The 20,144-nt window shown below is 46.3% G+C and overlaps 1 protein-coding gene across 3 annotated transcripts in view; it reads left to right on the top strand.

The window, feature by feature from the left end:
- Positions 1-20,144, top strand: part of CTBP1 (C-terminal binding protein 1) — a 392,310-nt gene that overhangs the window by 113,780 nt on the left and 258,386 nt on the right. For all 3 annotated transcript variants that reach the window (XM_083148178.1, XM_083148263.1, XM_083148092.1), the window contains exon 2: positions 8,118-8,271. In XM_083148178.1, coding sequence (XP_083004304.1) covers positions 8,214-8,271 — 58 coding nt within the window. In that variant the 5' untranslated portion in view covers positions 8,118-8,213. The remainder of the gene's footprint in view (positions 1-8,117; positions 8,272-20,144) is intronic.

Here is a 20,144-nt window from a genome sequence, read left to right as displayed (position 1 = left end):
TTTTGTACTGACTGTATCGCATTGCATGCGATGCGATCTGCCCGATAACACGTCGCATTGCACGCAGTTATCATATCGTGTATGGGCACCTTTTAGGGATGCTGGCAATCCCAGCAGGCACTACTGCTCTGACCGTTTCCAGGGAGATCTCACAAGACCTTGCTCTGCCACAAATCCAGCGGCAACAGGTAGCTCTCCCATCCCAGTGCGATCTATTGTGCCGGTGCTAAACCTAGGACTCAGCGCTCCAAGCTGCAGCCTAATCAGCCTATTGGTTAATCAGGCCCTGCCTAGCAATCCCCAATACATCTCGGCCAAACAACAGCTCTAACTATGTCTCACTTAATAGAACTTTTTTGTGTCCGACTTTCTCAGTCAGAGTCCGTTACATCGGATCAGTTGTACGTGGCCAAAACATCTGGATCCAACTTTTAACAGGCTGCTATTATTCTGAGCCAAAAGCATCCGACTATTATTAAACTCGAGCATGCCTACATTGGCCGTCTTTGCCAAATGTCCGACTTTAGTGGAAAAACTGGACATTTCTCAAAATCAGCTCTCATTACATTATGGATAGACTGCACATTGGTAATGCCCATAGCAGGCATATGCCAGGCCTTCCTGAAACTTTTTTGCTTGACAGGAACCCGATGTGGGTGCCGGACAGTTTCCCGACGTCGGGATCCCGACAGTCAAAACCCTGACGCTACTCTCCCTCGTGGGGGTCCATGAACCCCATAGAAGGAGAATAGAATAGGTGGTGAGCGCAGCGAGCCACTGTGCCTGCAGCGTGGCGAGCGCAGCGAGCCCGCATGGGGCTTTGTTGCGCTTGCCCCGCTGTCTGAGTCCAGCCAGTCAGGATCCCGACGTCGGGCTAATGACTGTCGGGATCCCGACTGTTGGGACCATATACCACACCCGCCGATGTTTGGGAATGGTAACAGGCCGTTTTCTGGGAGTGTCAGGGAAAACACAGGCGTGCCCAGGTGTTTGAGGGGAAGTCATGTGACGTCAGCTCCGGCCCCAATCAACCTGTTTCTATTGCAGCCGCCAAGTAAGTCCTGGGCTACGCACAGACTGCGCACTGTGGAGAATTCAGTAGATGGTGAGTGAGTTGTGAGTGGATTTTCAGCTATTTCCAGGCCTGCGATATTTTTGTGCTAAGCAATTCGCAGGCTTGCACATGGCGGGATTTCACATTTACTAGGCGACGTATATCTGCTCGATAATCTCCAAAAATTAACATCCGCAAATCAGGCCTATAGTGTGTACATGACTTTAGCTGCACAGGTACACTGAACCAAAAACAGATTGCTTTAAAAAAATATTGGAAATCAATGATGAAGGCCCCATCACAGCCCCCTTTTCCTGATTTGACAGCACCATTAACCGGATCAGCCGATTGGTGACAAGCCATGCTGATCCCTGCCTCTGGCTCTGCCCATCGCTATTTGCCACCCCCCACTCCCATATTTACCCAATACTGTCACCGGCTGGGTCCTCTTACTAAGCTAGGCCTTTAGCAGAGATGCTATTGTACTAGTATGTTTGAGGTAGAGATGTGCAGGCTCTGATTTACTCTGATTTCAAAGCAGGATCTTATTGGCTATCAACTGTCAACAACTGTCATGTGATTTGGGATAGCCTATAAGATTGTGCTTTGAAATCAGAGTAAATCAGAACCTGCACATCTCTAGTTTGAGGCGGGACAGACCTCACAGAATTATTGTATAGGTAAAGGTATAGATATGCGGGTTTGGTTTTACGCGGATTTACTCGGTTCTCAAAGAACTACATATTGGCTATCGGCTGTCACATGTTTTGAATAGCCAATAAGATCCCACTTTGAGAACCAGGTGAATCCAATAAAAAACAAGCGTATCTCTAGGTAAAGGTATTCCTTCACCTATGCAATAAATATACATAAGTGGGGTGACATCAGAGATTTCAGTCGGCATATTAATTAATTGAACAATGTAATTAAACTGCTGTGACCCCACTACTCTAGCATCACACAGACCCCACTACTCTAGCATCACACAGCCTGTGCCCTAAGCAGAGTGTATTTGTGTTGCCTGGAGATGTACTATAGTATTGTCATCTGCACGCTCAGTCATTTCCGTGGTGTTGTGCTATGTTTAATCCTCGCCGATGCTTTATCGCTTTCCTGATATGCCAGCGTTCCCACATAATTGCTCAGGTTGTGGTCTCCTAATTGCAATAACTAGTGTTGGTTTAATTATAGGTCTCTTTGTTTTGTCAGTGAATGCATCTCCTATCTTGTTCTTGTTTCATTGTAATTCATAACATTCTGTCTGACACGTGCGCGGCCTGAAAAACATGCGAACAATGGAGGAGGAAGCATTGCCAGCGATGCCCTAGATAGAACACTGTACAATGGGACCTGGAGCCAATACTGAAGGTGTTGGGAATAAAACAAACATTCCGTTCACTCGGCCCAGGTTTGCCTGGCCAGGGCGAAGCTGCAAATCTCTGGGGCGCTGATTGATATTAGTGACAGGATGCAGTTCAACCAGATAAAAATAGGGATGTTCAGTCCACACCGCTGCCACACAGTGATTGAATCGGGCGGCCAATTACAAAGCATTGTGTCGGCAATTTGTCAGGATGTCACTATTGAGAGGCGTTTGGGCAGCAACATGGACAATATAAAAGAAAAAGTAAATGCAGCCCTGGAATCCAATGTGCTTTACCCAAAATAAGCAAAGCTGTAACTGAACTGACTATACTATACCTACAGTAAAAGAGTACAATCGGCAATATAGTATCTTGTACTGTATCGTGGACTGTAAATTATAACAGGGTTGCCAACCCTCCCGGAATGGCCGGGAGGATCCCGAAAATCGGGTCCCCCTCCCGGCCCCGCGGAAAGGTGGGCAACCATCCCGGCGGTCCACCCCCCCATTTACCTGGGGGCTTTTATCCAGCTCAGAGAACTCTTTGTTTGTTTTTTATAACCCATTTTTATGTTAAACATGCTATAGACCAGGGGTCCTGAGTTATTTTGCTCTGGTACCCCATTAGACAATAAAAATAATGATAGGACCCCAGCAAGTTACTGTAGAAGGTCATCACATCCAGGGCCGGCGCCACCACTAGGCAGCCTTAGGCATTTGCCTAGGGCGCCGGCCACTGGAGGGCGGCACTTGGGAGCCCCCCTCATGGAGCAAGTTGACAGGTAGTGCCGCAGCGGCGCCCGCACCATCCCCACCCCCCCCCCCCCCCCCCGTGGAGCCGGGTGAGCACAGCGGCGCCCGCACCGTCCGCAAACCCCCGTGGAGCCTGGTGAGTTAGAAACGCCCACACCATCCCCACACCCCCGCCCCTCATGGAGGGACTCGGCAGCAGCGGCCGCATTCCCTCCCCTTCCTCGGTTGTAAATTCTCCCACTTGCGTGTGTGTGAGGGGAGGTGGAGCGACCCGCCGCAAACCCCCCCCCCTGTCATGAGCGACTCAGCGGCCGCATCTCACCACCACCACCCCCCCCCCCCCCAGGAACAGGTGAGCGGCGGGAGGGGAACAGGTGAGCGGCGGGGGGAAGGGGTATGCGGGCGCTCCCCCCCCTCCCCCTGCCTGGGGCGCTGCTGTACCTGGCACCGGCCCTGATCACATCACATGTGTAGGCAGCAGGCAGCACATACATGGCAGCATTGTGGAGGTACAGAATGATGGGAGGAGTCTAACACAGGGTTGCCGACTTTTACAGTCACCTCTCCGGGAGAACCCCGGAGGGGAGACTGTCAGCATCACTTCTGGGGGTGGGGCGGAGCTAAAAATGCAGATTTGAATATTTAGCCCCCCGCCCCCTTTAGTCGAAACACAGCGAATCGCGGCAATTTCACGCTTCTGCCCCCAGGCAAATGAGGGGGGGAGAGGGGACCGCCGGAATCCGGGAGGGTTGCCCACCTTTCCGGGGGGCCAGGAGGGGGACCCGATTTTCGGGATCCTCTCGGCCATTCCGGGAGGGTTGGCAACCCTGGTCTAACATAACAGACAACTAAACCGATTTTTCAGACTCCTTGTATCACTGATTAGAAAAGTCATCAGCCTGACGGTCAGCAACATGGAGTCGCAACCCCATGCTGAGAAGGTCGGGACCCACTTTGGGGTCAGGACCCATAGTTTGAGAACCGCTGCTATACACACCTGCAACCTCAGCATGCGGCTCTGCACTTGCTTGCCAAGAAATTGCACCGGTTGGGAGATATGCCTATAAGCCAGTTTCCGTTTGGAATAATATATATAATTTGACAGTTGTCGACATTGCCACAAAAAAAAGTTAAAAACCCATGCCAACATTTTAATTTGTCTACCTTTCTCAAGTCGACATTTTGACCCTGTTGACCTTTTGACCCTATGGACGTCTTACACATAAACCTTTTGGGGGTCGACCTTTAGACTGTTTAAACGCCCCTCCCAACTCTATACCAGCCCCACCAGCCATGCTGGGCGGTATATCTGACATTTGTACCCTTCGAAAAATCAATACTTTACGGAGTCGCTTCTAGTGATGTCACTCTCCAAAATCAAAGTAATTACACCAGTAAAGGTTCGTTTTCTACACCTCACCATCTGACCCCATTGATTATTTCTTATGGTTTATATATCCAGACTTATTCATTATTGCTTCGATTCAAGGTCACAACGTTTAATGTAATTTACAGTGCAGTTGCCTGATTGCCGCTGGAGCACGTTTCTATAGCACGTACTCTATGGGGAGAACGTTAGTGTATAAGACTGGTTGCAACTCCTATAATGTAGACAAGTGAAAGTGTTGCCCATAGCAACCAATCATATTGGGTTGGGTACAAAATGTTGGCATGCATAATGTTGACATGTACAATAGATAGTGATGAAATGTCGACATGTTTAATGTATCACACCCAGGGCCGGAACAAGGAATCTCAGCGCCCCAGGCACAGATACAGTTTGGCACATGAAGGGGTGTGTCCATTATCAAGCTCCAGAAAGGGTGGTATTCGCTAACATGCTCCAGGGGGAGGGGGGGGGGGTATTTGCTCCTAATTGCCCCCTCCTGCTCCACCATGTTTGCTGCTGCCCTGCTCCACGTGCAGGGGGGTTCGTGGTGGCTGCCACCGCCGCTGACCTCAACCACAGGGGAGGGGGGTTTGTTAGTACTCGTTTTCGCTACACTGGGGAAGCGGGCACCACCCGTGGTTGTCGCTGACCTGCTCCGGGCGGTGTCGTTTGGGTGCGGCCGCCGCTGACCTGCTGCAGGGGGGTTATGGGTGCAAGTAGTAGCAGGTCAGTGGGTGTGCAGTCGCCGCTGACCTGCTCCATGGGGGCGGCAGTGGGAGGGTGCGGAAAGTGTGAGGGAGACCATACCATTCCCTGCTCATCACGCGCTGGGCACGTGCTTTCCTGTTTCTTTAGAACTCTGTACTGCCCTCCAGTGGCTAGCGCTCACAGGCAAATGCCTAAAGCTGCCTAGTGGTGGCGCCAGCCCTGATCACCTCTGGTGACTTACCTGCTCCTAGAGGCTGCACCAGCTCTAGTGTTGTCTGTCTCCCGGGTCTTGGTGGTCATGTGACTGTCACATCCTGGTCACACCTCCAATCCTGTGGCGTTGCAGGAGTTATCTCTCGTCTATAATTAATTATTGACCATGACAACCATATATTTCCGTTATTTGGTCCCGCGCATACGCAGTCTTTCAGTAATCACTCAAATTGTGAAATCTCTGATTTGGGATCTGCTGAATTAGGCCCATATGTAAGCGATTGGAGGCCAGAAGTATCAAGCTTCAAAAAGTGATAAAATGGAGAGTGATAAATCCGCCAGCCAATCAGCATCTACCTGTCATGTCACAGGCTGGGTTTGAAAAATAACAGGTAGGAGCTGATTGGCTGGTTGTTTATCACTCTCCATTTTATCACTTTTGAAGCTTGATACATCTGGGCAATATGTCTGACTTGTGTTGAGCTCTCCATAGCCCAGTGCAGCAAGTGAAAGGCCAGTAGGGGGCAGTATTGCCAATGCTGTGATAGTTTTAAATAAACCTATAAATAATCTCTGACCCCAGATTTCTTTCAGCAGAGTCAAACAGGTCTGCTGTACGTCCCGATTCTTCACACGGTATCTGATTTCATCCTACATCAGATCTCTTTGCGTTGGCCTCACAAGCTTTATGTATTGAACGCTGATGCGGTCTGTCCTTGCAATTTTAAGATTTATAACTAGTGAATGGTCTTATGCGAAAGTCAAACTAAACAGAGTGACTGCCAAACAGAACTGCTGTATCCATATGATCAGATATCATCAGCGCTTTCCTTCCACCAAAATGCTGGCAGAAAGTGCCAAGCGGATCCCAGATTTATAGGAGCTTCTATACCAGGCATGTCCAAATTGTGGCCCTCCAGCTGTTGTGAAACGACACATCCCAGCATGCCTTGCATCAGTTTTAGCATTAGGCATGATGGGACTTGTAGTTTCACAACAGCTGGAGGGCCATCGTTTGGACATGCCTGCTTTATACTATGGATAAAGCCGGCCATACATCTACAGATCGATTGTCAGATTGGGCTGGTTGGAACAAAATCCTGGTATCGGATGAGAGCAAATGACAGTTGACCATTTGCTTTGAAATGCTGGAAAACTGCCAAAAGCTGTCACTCAGATATTACCAGGTTTTTATTCCAACCAGCCCCATCTGACAATCGATCTGTAGATGTATGGGCAGCTTAAGACTTATTTGATCAATTTTTTTCAAATTATTTAACCAATTTCTACCTGTCCCCTGTGTCAGTCCATTGGATGTGTACTCTGGGCTTTATTCTGGTTCATTCACTTGGACACCTGCACGGACACTTGCAAATGCCCCAAACCCCGCCTTGTGATTGGTTATCCCGCACCACCCATTCGCACACCGGATTTGTTCACAAGGCTTATGAATGGATGATTTACATGAACATCCATTCACACGCCAGTGGGAACCTCCTCCATCTTTTGATAGTCGACGACTATTTTAATGGGATCGCTCATGAAATGCAGGGCATACACATATGCTAATGCCCCAGCCAGCACCCCACGCCCCTCTCCACCCCCGTTTGCAAGGCTGGGAGCATGCACTCAGCGAGCAGACTTCTTGCCGAGTTCGCACGCACCCAGCGTATACACAGCGCAGAAATGCTGCTGCGCACACGCAAAACATCGGTTCCCCCATCCTAATTCTCATCCGAGCGAATGAACCAGAATAAGGCCCTCTCTCTCCAGGGTTCCCGCTAACGCCTGTAGGATTACTGCCGCTGCTTCCTCCACCCGTGTCAGCGCGGGGTAGATTATCGCTGATGTCTGAGGGCAGCGCCGGTAGCTCCAAGTGGATTGCTGGTCAGGCAAAAGCATGAGGAGACTCTGATGATGCTGCAGATGGAACCGGAAGTGACGCAAGGTGTTCCATCTCCATGGCAATGGGAGACTTCTTCCGCCATCGGGCGACTTTTTCTTCTTCTAGTCTTCAAGTCGCCCCAACCAGTCTGCAGAGTACCCCCAGAAGTATGAGTACCCTAGGTTGGGAAACCGATGTTCTAGAAGGTGCTAAATAAGAAGTAGTAAATGATTGGTTGCTATGGGCAACATCCAGAACTCCCATCTTAGTAAATTTGCCCATAAGGTACCAGTACAGTTTGCAGCTGAGGACCATCGAAAAAATATTGGGTGCAGCAGATTGGATTGGGGGGCAGCCATGGGTCTATTTGGAGCATCGCAAATAATGAATATTTCCTCACAATTTCTGTTGAGCTTTGATAAATATCAGACTAAGAGCCAGATTCTCTAAGCTTCAAAAGTGATAAAATGGAGAGTGATAAACAGCCAGCCAATCAGCTCCTGTCTGACATTTTTCAAACACAGTCTGTGGCATGGCAGGTAGGAGCTGATTGGCTGCCTGTTTATCACTCTCCATTTTATCACTTCTGAAGCTTAGAGAATCTGGCCCTATGGCAGTGTTTAACCAAAAGAGATTATGTTACATAGTTTATGCAATACAGAGTATTAAGACCAATTGCTTTATCTATGATCAGTATTTTCTTATAATATGCTGTAACATTGATACTATTTTTATTGTGGTTTTTTTGCAGGTGATTCTGTATCTGTAAGGACCTTTTACTCCTGGTTGGCGACTCTTGCATCACTATTAGAAGTTGCGTGGTGACTACTGTTGGCGCCCAGGTCTCATGTCTCTGATGGAAAAGCACAAAGTAAAGCGGCAGAGATTAGATCGGATATTTGAAGGTGAGTTACTCTGTTGTTTTCTCCCGCAACCGACAATCAGATATCGCTGCTGAATGTTACACCAGCGTGACAGCAATTCACCCTATTCCACACTGTTGCTGGATATGCTGTAAACAACATGTATTCAGAAATTAAGATCGAAGATATCTATATAGTAATTCTATAAGCTCTCAACTGTCTCCAAAATACACGTGCGGTGGTAGCCAACGGGTAATGGCCAGTCAGTCCAACAGTCCAAGTGGCTGGACTCATATAGGGGAGGAGGAGAACCCGCAGGACACTGAAAATGAGTGTAAGTATGCGGGCAGGACAGATTAGCATATTTGGGTGTGTCTTAGATGTATTCAGCAAATCAGGCTTAGCCAACGGCCATCATCATCATTTCGCAACCAGCCCAAGGTTTGGAAATACCCAAATCATGTCTCCCCTCCTGCATTCTGCAGGAGACTCCCTGAATTAAAAGCAATCTCCCTCTCTCCCTCATTAGTCTAGCAATCTCCCTCATTTCCCCTAGCCCACATTGCACTGTTACATTTTTTTGGGGAAAAAGGAATGAGAGACAGATACATTTACATTGAATCATCAGCACCATTTCCCAGCACTTTACCAAGTATAGTATCTCTTACTAACTGCTTTGGGGCTCATCTACATTTGGATATAAGTCACTTTAAAAGATTCCTCTCAGATGTAGCAGTGCACACCCACGCTTCTAGGTGCCACATTCACAATCTCTTTTCACAATCTCTCCATATATGGAACTAGACACGCCCTTTGGGTGGAGCATGACACACACCCTCAATGGGGCGCTGTGCAAAATTCTGCTATCAAGTATAATCTCCCTGTAATTAGTTTTCAAACGTAGCCAAGTGTGCTCTACAAACATGTGCATTAAGTGGCCATCTTAAACGTATTTCACTTTAGAATGCCCTTATTTTTTCGGTCATCTCTTCAGGGGGTACATTTACTAAAGTTAGCAACCAATATGATTCTGTCTATCATTTTCTAGGATGCAATAGGGAAATAATAGACAGAATCTGATGGTTGCTAAGGGCAACATCACATATATTTTATTTTTTTTCATTTTTAGAACTTTTAGCTAATTTGCCATCAAACCCTCTGTTGTACGGAAATGTAAGAGCAAGTTTAGTGCAAACTATACAATAGGAACCCTTACAGATAGCAGCTGTGTTAGGTGGGGGAGGCTAAAATGTTTTTCCTATAGGCAAAAGCAATGCATGTCTGAGGACCCCTGGGCATTCTCCCAGTCAAGGTCTTTACTAGAACTTAATGGGACCAATTGCAACATTTTGAAGGTGGTTGTTAACATACCCTCCAACATCTGAAGTGCAGAAACCGGTACAAAAAAAAAACAATCGCCACCCACCTGGATAAAGGTGGTGCGGTCATGCCCCCTTTCCTATACTTTCAATGGAGAGTCGGAGACCCAGAAAATCGGTACAAAGCCCTTTTGGCCGGTACAGGCAAAAAAAAACGGGACTGTACTCGCCAAAAAGGTACAGTTGGAGGGTATGTGTTCATTTATGCCCCATAGCAGTACTTTGGATCATGGGGGCATGGTAGTGCTAGATTACATTTCCCCCCCCAGTGCCCCCAGACGCTTGTTGGCACTGCTGCAAAAATATCCCCGCGGCCTTCCAAAATTGATTTATGTTTTATATTGGAGGGAAGACGAAATGTGGTGCCCACTGCCGTGTAGTCACACCATATTCCACAAGGGGGCATGTCCCTGATCGTTATTTAATTCTTGGGTGCATTTCCCTTTAAACAATGCAGTCATTGCCATTAACACATCTTCTGTAATAAAATAGAGCTGAAATGAATCTGTACAAATATAAGATTTATTGCACGTTCCGTCTGTAATATCCATCACTGTACTGTAATTGAATTGGCTGTATTTGCAACAAAATGAATACCAACTAGAAGGTGAGAATGTAATTTAATAGGCATACATTTTCTAGAATAAACAGTGGAAGGCCGGGGAAGCAATCATTTCAGACGCGGCTCCTCTCAATGGAACTATAAAGTACCGTCCTCAGAAAATAATGCCACATACTTGTACAATTAATTCCCGGGTTTGCTTTCTTACCGCTGGTATTCCAACACTTGTCAGGTGCAATAGGCTTACGCGTTTCAGAGGATGTTCAGGGACACCTGCAGCAGAGAGCACAATAAGATTACTGCAAGGGGGGTACATACGAGTTCCCGGCTGTGTGGATGGTGACGTTCAAAAGACTGACACTGGTGTCCCGATATGGAGGATCCCAACATGGGCTCTGTAATGATGAGCACACACCTGAACGATTTGGCTTCAATTCCCCCAATTTCAATACAATCTCGACCGATTGTATGTAAATTGGGCATTTGGTCGTTTGGTCTTTTGCAGATCCTACCTGCTGCAGTCAGGGCTTAAAAACGATCCCTTCAACTGGCTACATATCGTGATCGGATTGTTTGTTCTAACAGATCATGTGACCATCGTACAGTATGATCGTCTTACGACCTCCTCCCGATCATGATCGTTCTGGTGTGTACCCTACATGAGTACCTTAACTCTCCCTGCTTGCATCCTAACCGTAAACCTCCCACCTGCAGCAGTCTAAAGATGGCCATACACACGCAGATTTATCTGCAGATCTGGCTGGTTGGAACGAAAACATGGTTATGGATAAGAGCAAATGACAGTTGACCATTTGATTGGAAATGCTGGAAAACTGGCAAACTGTCACTCATCCATAACCATGTTTTTGTTCCAACCAGCCAGATCAGAAGATAAATCTTACTAGTGTATGGGCACCTTAACCCTCTCACCCCCCCTACTAAGTGACTAACCCTCCCTCCCTGCAGCCTAACCCTAATCTTTCCCCTCTCCAATCCTAACCCTATGTTCCCCCTATTGCCTATACTGTATCGGGTTGGGATCATTTGGTCTATTGCATTATGGTCGAAAGTCATTAGGTCGAATCCATTAGGTCGACATGCTAAAAGGTCGACATGACTCTAGGTCGACATGGGAAAAGGTCGACATGATTCTAGGTCGAAAGGTCATTAGTTCGGCAGGTCATTAGTTCGACAAGGTCATTAGTTCGACATTGTCTATGTCGACATTCACAAGGTCGACATGGGGTTTTTCACTGTTTTTTTACCTGAATGTCAACACAGTCGACATGGACACAGTTTAAAGTGCACTGCATCCCCTCGCATCGCTCGCTGCGCTCGCTATGCGTCGGGCACGGTGCCTCGCTACGCTCGGCACACTATTTTATTCTCCCACCACGCCCTAGTGGATGGTAGGGCATGAAATACCGCCTGTCGGCACATGGTGGCTCAAAAAAACAGTGAAAAACTCCATGTCGACCTTGTGAATGTCGACATAGACAATGTCGAACTAATGACCTTGTCGAACTATTGACCTGTCGAACTAATGACCTTTCGACCTAGAATCATGTCGACCTTTTCCCATGTCGACCTAGAGTCATGTCGATCTTTTAGCATGTCGACCTAATGGATTCGACCTAATGACTGTCTACCATAATGCAGTAGACCAAATGACCGCATCCCACTGTATCTACCCCCCCTAACCTTACTCTGTGAGACCCTGCATACTTACTATTGGGATTACAGCTGTCAGGCGTATGGGTCCGCAGAGTAATCCATGTCGGAGTTCTGGCGGCAGTTGGGAATCTGGCACCAGGCTTGTGTCAGCCAGCATCCCAACCGCCAGGATTTTATCTGCATCCCCTGGGATTGGCGCTATATAGTACACCCATGAAAGGTAGCAGGAAGGCTGTCTTGAGTGCACTACATATGATTACCCTGGTGCAGTGGGCTACCCCTACATATGAGATGACACAAAATGTTGTGTTATTTATAGAGGTCTCACGCTGCTTGTGTTTGTTTCTCACTCTAATTGGGAAATAGAACATTAAAGGTATGATAATGTTGGATAGAGACCAATATATTGGTTTGAGATGTATAACACCATCTCAATTTGGGGGGCATTCAATGTCGGTGTTTGCAGGAAAATTGTCGAAATATTGTCCATTTCTATACAGAATAGATGGAATTCGCATTCCATCCATTCAATGTTTTTTTGGGGATTTTTGGAAACAATAGGAAAATTGGAAACGGCTGCTAACTCAAAAATGTTGCGGCCTTTTCCGCAAAAGCAGATTTGGCTTTTTAAAGAGCTGGATCTGCGCAGATGCGAATCCCAGCCGTTTCCCTGACGAAAACTGCCTGGATTAAATACTCAAGTCCCATTATTTCCAAAAATTGGAAATAATGGGGAACACTGAATATGTCCCACCACAGGTGTTATGTTCTGTGAATCAAGAACCGGCTGTGGTAGAGGACCCCCAACTGATACGTGACGTTAAGTAAAGTATTGGACCTTAGTCATTTCAGTTGCAGCTTGAACCTTTACACTTGGACATCGATAGTGCCCATATTAGTTATACTAATGGTCTCTGGATTTCCACGATCAGTGGTCAAGTTTGAAACTTTTACAATGGTTCAGCACACGTCGCCAAAACCCAACGAGACCCAACGAGAAGCAATATGCTCACCCTATGAAGAATTTTAACATTCTCTGGGAACACTGTATCTCTGACGTGTCTCCTGGACAACGAATAAAAAAAAATGATCGTCTTTAAGTAAAGGAGTGTTCCAATTCCTAATTTGCCGTAGTACCTTTCTACCCATGCCCTTATGTCTTTGACTCTTTCCAGTCTTGCAGCTGGTATTATTCCTTATGTGTCCACTTTCTATGCAGCTTTGTGACAAACAACTTCATTAGTTACAAAAAAAAGTATACCGTATTTAGTGTAGTTCTGTGTGTATTCTCTACACAAATGTATCAGGATACAAAAGGTCAGCTGTACCTTATGTTAGTTTTCATGTCTTGGTTAAAATTAGCTCACGGAATGTGGCCTTTCGTCTGATAAAATGACCTTTACTTTGTACATGTTGACATTTCCTCCAGCGTGCTCATTATTGACAGGTACGGGACAGTCAGAATGCCGACACAGATCCGACGCACTGCGCCCATTATATGTCATAGGATTTCTCATCATTTCTATGATTGTAGTGAGTTGAGCACTGCCTTCAGTGTCTGCATGCAGGAGCTACTGTACATATATCGTAGATTTTTTTTATGTGATTAAAAGAATTGTATCATATTAGCCAGTCACCTCCCGCTACATCCGCAGAACACAGTGTTACACAGCAAGGGGGTGGGGCTATTATTCTGCACCCTCATGAGCCGCCAAGACCCAAGAGCTGAATTTGGCTCCGGTACTGAGAGTCATGGAGGGGACGGGGCTAAAAGGACGCGATTATGACATATTATCCCCGCCCCCTCCTCGGAGACCCACGGATTGCGGTATTTAAAATGCCACGGTCGGGGGGAGGATGCCGCAATCGGGAGGTGGAGTGGGGGTCCCCCAGAATCAGGGAGAGTTGCCCAACTTTCCTGGGGCTGGGAGGTGGACCCGATTTTCGGTAGCCTCCCGACTATTCCGGGAGGGTAGGCAACCCTGGTCTATTCTGTCTCCAAGTGTATGAGTTGGCATTGGAGAAGATGTCTTTGGCAGCTATTGGCAGATCGGGGAGGGTGTCCCGTATAGAGGCAGCTACACTGCAGCCCGAAAACCAAATGTAAAGAAAAATGTAGATGTATTTTTGCACTGAGGATTTAACGGTGCTAGCTATAAGCATTGGAGCACTTGCAGGTAGGTTATGTTTGGGCACCTATTTCTTAGTGAATATGGTGGCATATACTCCAAAAACAGGTGAATATTAAGGATCCCCCGAGTATATGAAGAAGGAACTGCAGCTGATAAATCCTGGGTCCGAAATGGTCAGATTTACCCACTCCCCAGAATGCCAAGTATCCCAGAGTGTGGCCACAACAGCTTAATGCCATCTTAGGCCCTTATTCTGGTTCATTCCTTCAGATATGTGTTCGCGCGTATCCGAGTGAACGAACCGCGAAGCCGTACGGTGAGCGAAGACTCGCCTATAAGGCCACCGCATCCATTCGGACGGACTAACCCACAAAAGGGAGTTGCGTGGTAATGCACGTACGCTACCGGGTGCGGACGGAACTCACAAAGAGAAGTTACAAAGGTGTCACTTAGCTTGCGCTGGTTCAAATAAACATCAATCCAGAGGTATATGAGTCTCCGGGAACTCACAAAGTTTGCATGATCTTCCTGCGTGCGGACGGCCAGACAGCCGACCAAACGCCCTCTGCTGGTGTTTAACATGATCCAGCACGATTCCCCACGGAGCTCATGCTCAAATCCATTAACCAATTACCCAAAGTGTATGTTGTTCATTGCATTCAATTAATACTGGTAAATACATGAGAAGACATATGTGTGTGATGTGATGAGAGCATCATGGTTGGGTTTGTATGTGAGTTGACACATGTGGACTTGTTGTAATTGTGTGTAGTATTGTCCTAACATGCCAAGAGCACTTGTGTTCCGGTTTGAGTAAGAGAATTGGCACATACTAGCAGTTAATAACAGTGGTGCCTTTGTGTGGTCAAATAATCAAATCTATAAGCAATTCGAATGCAGAGAAGTGTAAATGGTTAAAGTTTAAAAGTGCGCTTCCCGTGCTGCTGCCATGTAGTTAATTGATACATGAGAGAAACCTCTATGCTGCATGGGTGTGTATTGCGTGCAGCTGAAAGTAATGTAGCTATTGTGCATGTTGATTGGCTGACCGAATGCAAGCTTGTTTCTTCCGAGTGTCCCTCATGAAAACAGGTCCTAGCGGGTCCGTGCACTCGGTGACTCGAGCGGGGCGTACGCCCAACCCTTGTCACCACCTACATGCACGCCCCGATTACTGCCTAGTTTTGAAGCCGTGCCCTGTGATAAGTTGGGAATAAATCCACTGTTAAGTTCGAGGATAAATAAATGACACGTAATTACATATTTATCCAAAATAATATATTATACAATATTGCTTAATTCCGAACAGACAGAGCAGAACAGCACAGCATGAAGTGTGGCGTGTGGAGAAGGAGTGTGAGAAGGAGGCGGGGCAGGCCCCAGCCCTCCTTCCTTTGCTGTCGTCACATCATACAATTTATACTTTTTACTATCTATTTTTGGCCACAATAGTATGGGGGTGATTTCATATATGGTGATAATGCTAACTACCTTTATTTAAATCATTACATATATGGAAGAACATATTTAGTATTGGTCAGCAGTTCTTGTTGGCTCTCTGACGTAAACATGTTGTAATTAGAGTATACATTTTCAGCTATACATTCACTTCACGATCTCTTCTATTGACAGCAACAGGTGATAGTAGCTTCAAAATAGATTGAGCTGGTAGTCTTTGATTGATGACAACAGATGATAGTAGCTTGCAATAGCTTTTCAAAGTCACAATTTGATATGTCTTTGCTGGTTTTCCACAATAAATTATTTGTACATTGATGCAATAATTAATATAATCAAAATCCATTTTATCAGTCCCCACTTTTTGCAGCAATTTAGAAATCATTTCTGAGTCCATTTTGTCTTTCAATAAAGGCTGCATACGTTTCAGTAGGCGGTGGACTAGTCACTGTCATCATACGGATATCTGCAGTCTTAGAAGAGAACGCATTAGTGACTGTTGCATTTATTTTCTTTCCACACAAACGGAAGCATTTCAACACTTGAGGGATGCACAATGCATTAATAATCGTGTAACCTATTGTCTTGATTCATAAACCATTTTATTAGAATCTTACTAAGAATCTTACTTAGAATAAACCCATGCGTTATTCTTTATGTAGAATCAGCTTCATCCCTTAATGTATAATTATCGGTCTCAAAAATATAGAATTATCTCTATAAATGATCATCTTTCTTATGGATACCATATGTTCAGCTAAGTGTAAGTGAAAAGAAAATTGTTAATTATCACCCTATCTTTTCATCATTATATCAATTATATAGTCAATCAATGGATATTAGTAATATTGTCAATATGTAGGAACAATACGAATATGATAGACTGTCGACTAATATCTTAGACTATTATACACATTAAACCAGTGTCATTAGCTTTAAATTACTTTTCTCTTCATTGAACCTTAAATCGTGAATTCACTTATAATATCGAATAGTTATTGTGCTTTTCTTAATCAAAGATGTTTTTCATTTGATTTAATGTCAGTAGTATGTTGCACTCCAGAGACAATAAGGCCATTGTACTTATAATCACTTAGTGTGATTGAGACAATGTAAATTCTCAAACTATAGCAATTTAATCTATATCTATAGTAAATCTAATTTTGTGTAACATTATCTACGTCAGTAACCCTAGCTATGTGCAATGAACACAGACTAGAGAAGCTATTGGTAATACCAGGAAACTTGAACCGAATATCCATCGCTCACAACCACGCTCCAGGATTGGACAGCCTTTTCTACATGTATTTTTTATTTTTATTTAGAGCATGGAGTTCCAATGTGCTACAGTACTGGGTTTCCTACCTCAGATCTCCTGCAAGACCCTAGATAGGTATTCCACTTACTGTGTGTTGCGGTTCTCCATTCTACCTTCCATCTGTTTTGACGGATAACCCAAATTTGGGTTCTGGCCTGCCTTATATGTGAGCACACGTGATCTTCACGGCACACACTATTGTCCTGAGGTGTAGTCTGTGAACAGGTCACAATTCCCCACACTTACCAATAGTTGCTCTGAAATAAGACAATATTTCTTTAGTACATATACAACTACCTTTTGACCATAGGATAATGTTTCACACAATAGATTTTATGTAAAATACTTCTGCAATCCTTATATCAGCAGATAATCCATTTTCCATTTCATAATGGATACTTTTGTTACTGAATAACTTTTAATAATTGTCTCTGTACAGTGCAAATACTTACTGTCTTATCCCCAATAGCAGTCTAGATGTTTCCTATGAGGTAGCATAAGGCAAATCTTTTCTGTCTGACTATTTTGTAGATTTAACTTCATAATTTACATATTTTGGATTTTATCTATAAAACATTTAATAACATATAATCAATAATGTCTCACACATGATAAGCCCTAAACAAGGAATCTTATCAAGGCATATATACTTATTAAATAACACTTAGACATTAATTTTTCCATTGGTGTTATGTAAATAACCATTATTTGAATGTGCATGGTTATTGTATAACAAAATAAAATATTGAAAACTGCACAGCAGCAGTTATGTCATTATAAAACTAAAAATATATTTATTACATATATCCCCTGTTTGTTTGCACAATGGTTCACCCATAGAGCAAACAAAACACGTAAGAAACATATATTTTTTTAAAAACAATTAGCCATTATCTCCTATATATTTGGCTACATCTGTCACTCAAAGTGGGTGTCTGTGTCTATAACGCTCTGTTCCTGGACTTTCCTCTTAATGTGTGATTGCCTTCATCTGTGCTGAACACCTTTCTGAGAAATTAACCTGTTTAAAACAGGTGATGGCAATCATACATTAAGGGGAAGTCTAGAAACAGAGCATTGTGTCCCTCCTGGAGAGGGTCATGTTGGGAGGTATGTGACAGAGAACCAGCCCAGTGAGCCCACAGACAGTGCCAGACACCCACTGCCTTCCCATGTTGCCCAGCACTGCTACTCCACAGCCACCAGGTGAGCGCCCCCCTCCCGCGATTTGTGGCAAAACCTCCCCCCCTCCCGCGATTCGCGGCAAAAACACCCGCTCCCCCGCGACCCCCCCTACCGCGATTCGCAGCAAAAACACCCCCGCGACCCCCCCTCCCGCGATTCGCTGCAAAAAGAACCCCCCCACGACCCCTCCCGCAATTCGCGGCATAACCACCACCCCGCGACCCCCCCCCCCTCCCGCGAATCGCGGCAAACCCTCCCCCGTGACACCCCCCCCCCCGATTCACGGAAAAAACACCCCCCCCCGCGACCTCCCTCCCGCGATTCGCGGCAAAAAGACCCCCCCCGCGACCCCCCCTTGCACGATTGGCGGCACCCCCCCTGCGACCCCCCTCCCGCGATTCGCGGCACCCCCAGGATTAAATGGCACATGCAAAACACTGACATGGCTATGGTCGACAATGAAAAAGGTTGACATGAGTTTTTGAAGATTTATTTTAAATTTTTTTAATTTTTTCATATTCATTGTCATGTGTCGACATGGACACCAATGAAGTGGCACACTTATGTCAACATTTACATGTGTTGACCTTTCTGTGTTGATTTTTTCTTGTGGCGATTCGCGTCACACCCCCCTGCAACCCCCCCCTCCCGCGATTCGCGGCACCCCCCGTGACCCCCCACCTCCCGCAATTCGCGGCAACCCCCCACCGGAACCCCTGTGAACCCCGCCCTCCCGCGATTCGCGGCACCCACCCCCGCGACCCCCCCTCCCGCAATTCGCGGCACCCCCCCGTGATTCGCGGCAGCTCCAGAATTAAATTGCACATGGAAAACACTGACATGGCTATGGTCGACAATGAAAAAGGTTGACATGAGTTTTTGAAGTTTTTTTGAATATTTTCATATTCATTCTCATGTGTCGACATGGACACCAATGAAGTGCCACACTTATGTCAACATTTACATGTGTTGACCTTTCTGTGTTGATTTTTTTCTTGTGGCGATTCGCGTCACACCCCCCGCAACCCCCCCTCCGGCGATTCGCGGCGACCCCCCCCCCCTCCCGCAATTCGCGGCAACCCCCCGCCGGAACCCCCATGAACCCCGCTCTCCCGCGATTCGCGGCACCCCCCGCAACCCCCCCCTCCCGCAAATCGCGGCACCCCCCGCGATTCGCGGCAGGCCCAGGATTAAATGGCACATGCAAAACACTGGCACGGCTATGGTCGACAATGAAAAAGGTTGACATGAGTTTTTGAAGATTTATTTCATTTTTTGAATGTTTTCATATTCATTGTCATGTGTCGACATGGACACCAATGAAGTGGCACACTTATGTCAACATTTACATGTGTTGACCTTTCTGTGTTGATTTTTTCTTGTGGCGATTCGCGTCACACCCCCCCGCAACCCCCCCCCCCGCGCGATTGGCGGCACCCCCCGTGACCCCCCACCTCCCGCAATTCGCGGGAACCCCTGTGAACCCCGCCTTCCCGCGATTCGCGGCACCCAACCCCGCGATCCCCCCTCCCGCAATTCGCGGCACCCCCCGTGATTCGCGGCAGCTCCAGAATTAAATTGCACATGGAAAACACTGACATGGCTATGGTCGACAATGAAAAAGGTTGACATGAGTTTTTGAAGATTTATTTCATTTTTTGAAAATTTTCATATTCATTCTCATGTGTCGACATGGACACCAATGAAGTGCCACACTTATGTCAACATTTACATGTGTTGACCTTTCTGTGTTGATTTTTTCTTGTGGCGATTTGCGTCACCCCCCCCCCACAACCCCCACTCCCGCGATTCACGGTACACACACACACACCTCCCCCGCGATTCTCGGCACCCCACCCCGTGACCCCCCCTCCCGTGATTCACGGCACACCCCCGCGACCCCCCCTCCCATGATTCGCCGCAACCCCCGCCCCTTAACCCCCCCTCCCGCGATTCGCGGCACCCACCCCCGCGACCCCCCTCCCGCTATTCGCGGCACCCCCGCGCGATTCGCGGCAGCTCCAGAATTAAATTGCACATGGAAAACACTGACATGGCTATGGTCGACAATGAAAAAGGTTGACATGAGTTTTTGAAGGTTTTTTTTTTCATTTTTTTAATGTTTTCATATTCATTCTCATGTGTCGACATGGACACCAATGAAGTGCCACACTTATGTCAACATTTACATGTGTTGACCTTTCTGT

This window comes from Crinia signifera, chromosome 1 (genome assembly GCF_055691185.1).
Source record: "Crinia signifera chromosome 1, ASM5569118v1, whole genome shotgun sequence".
In the NCBI taxonomy this organism is placed as follows: Eukaryota; Metazoa; Chordata; class Amphibia; order Anura; family Myobatrachidae; genus Crinia; species Crinia signifera.
This window is presented reverse-complemented; position numbering and strand designations above follow the sequence as displayed.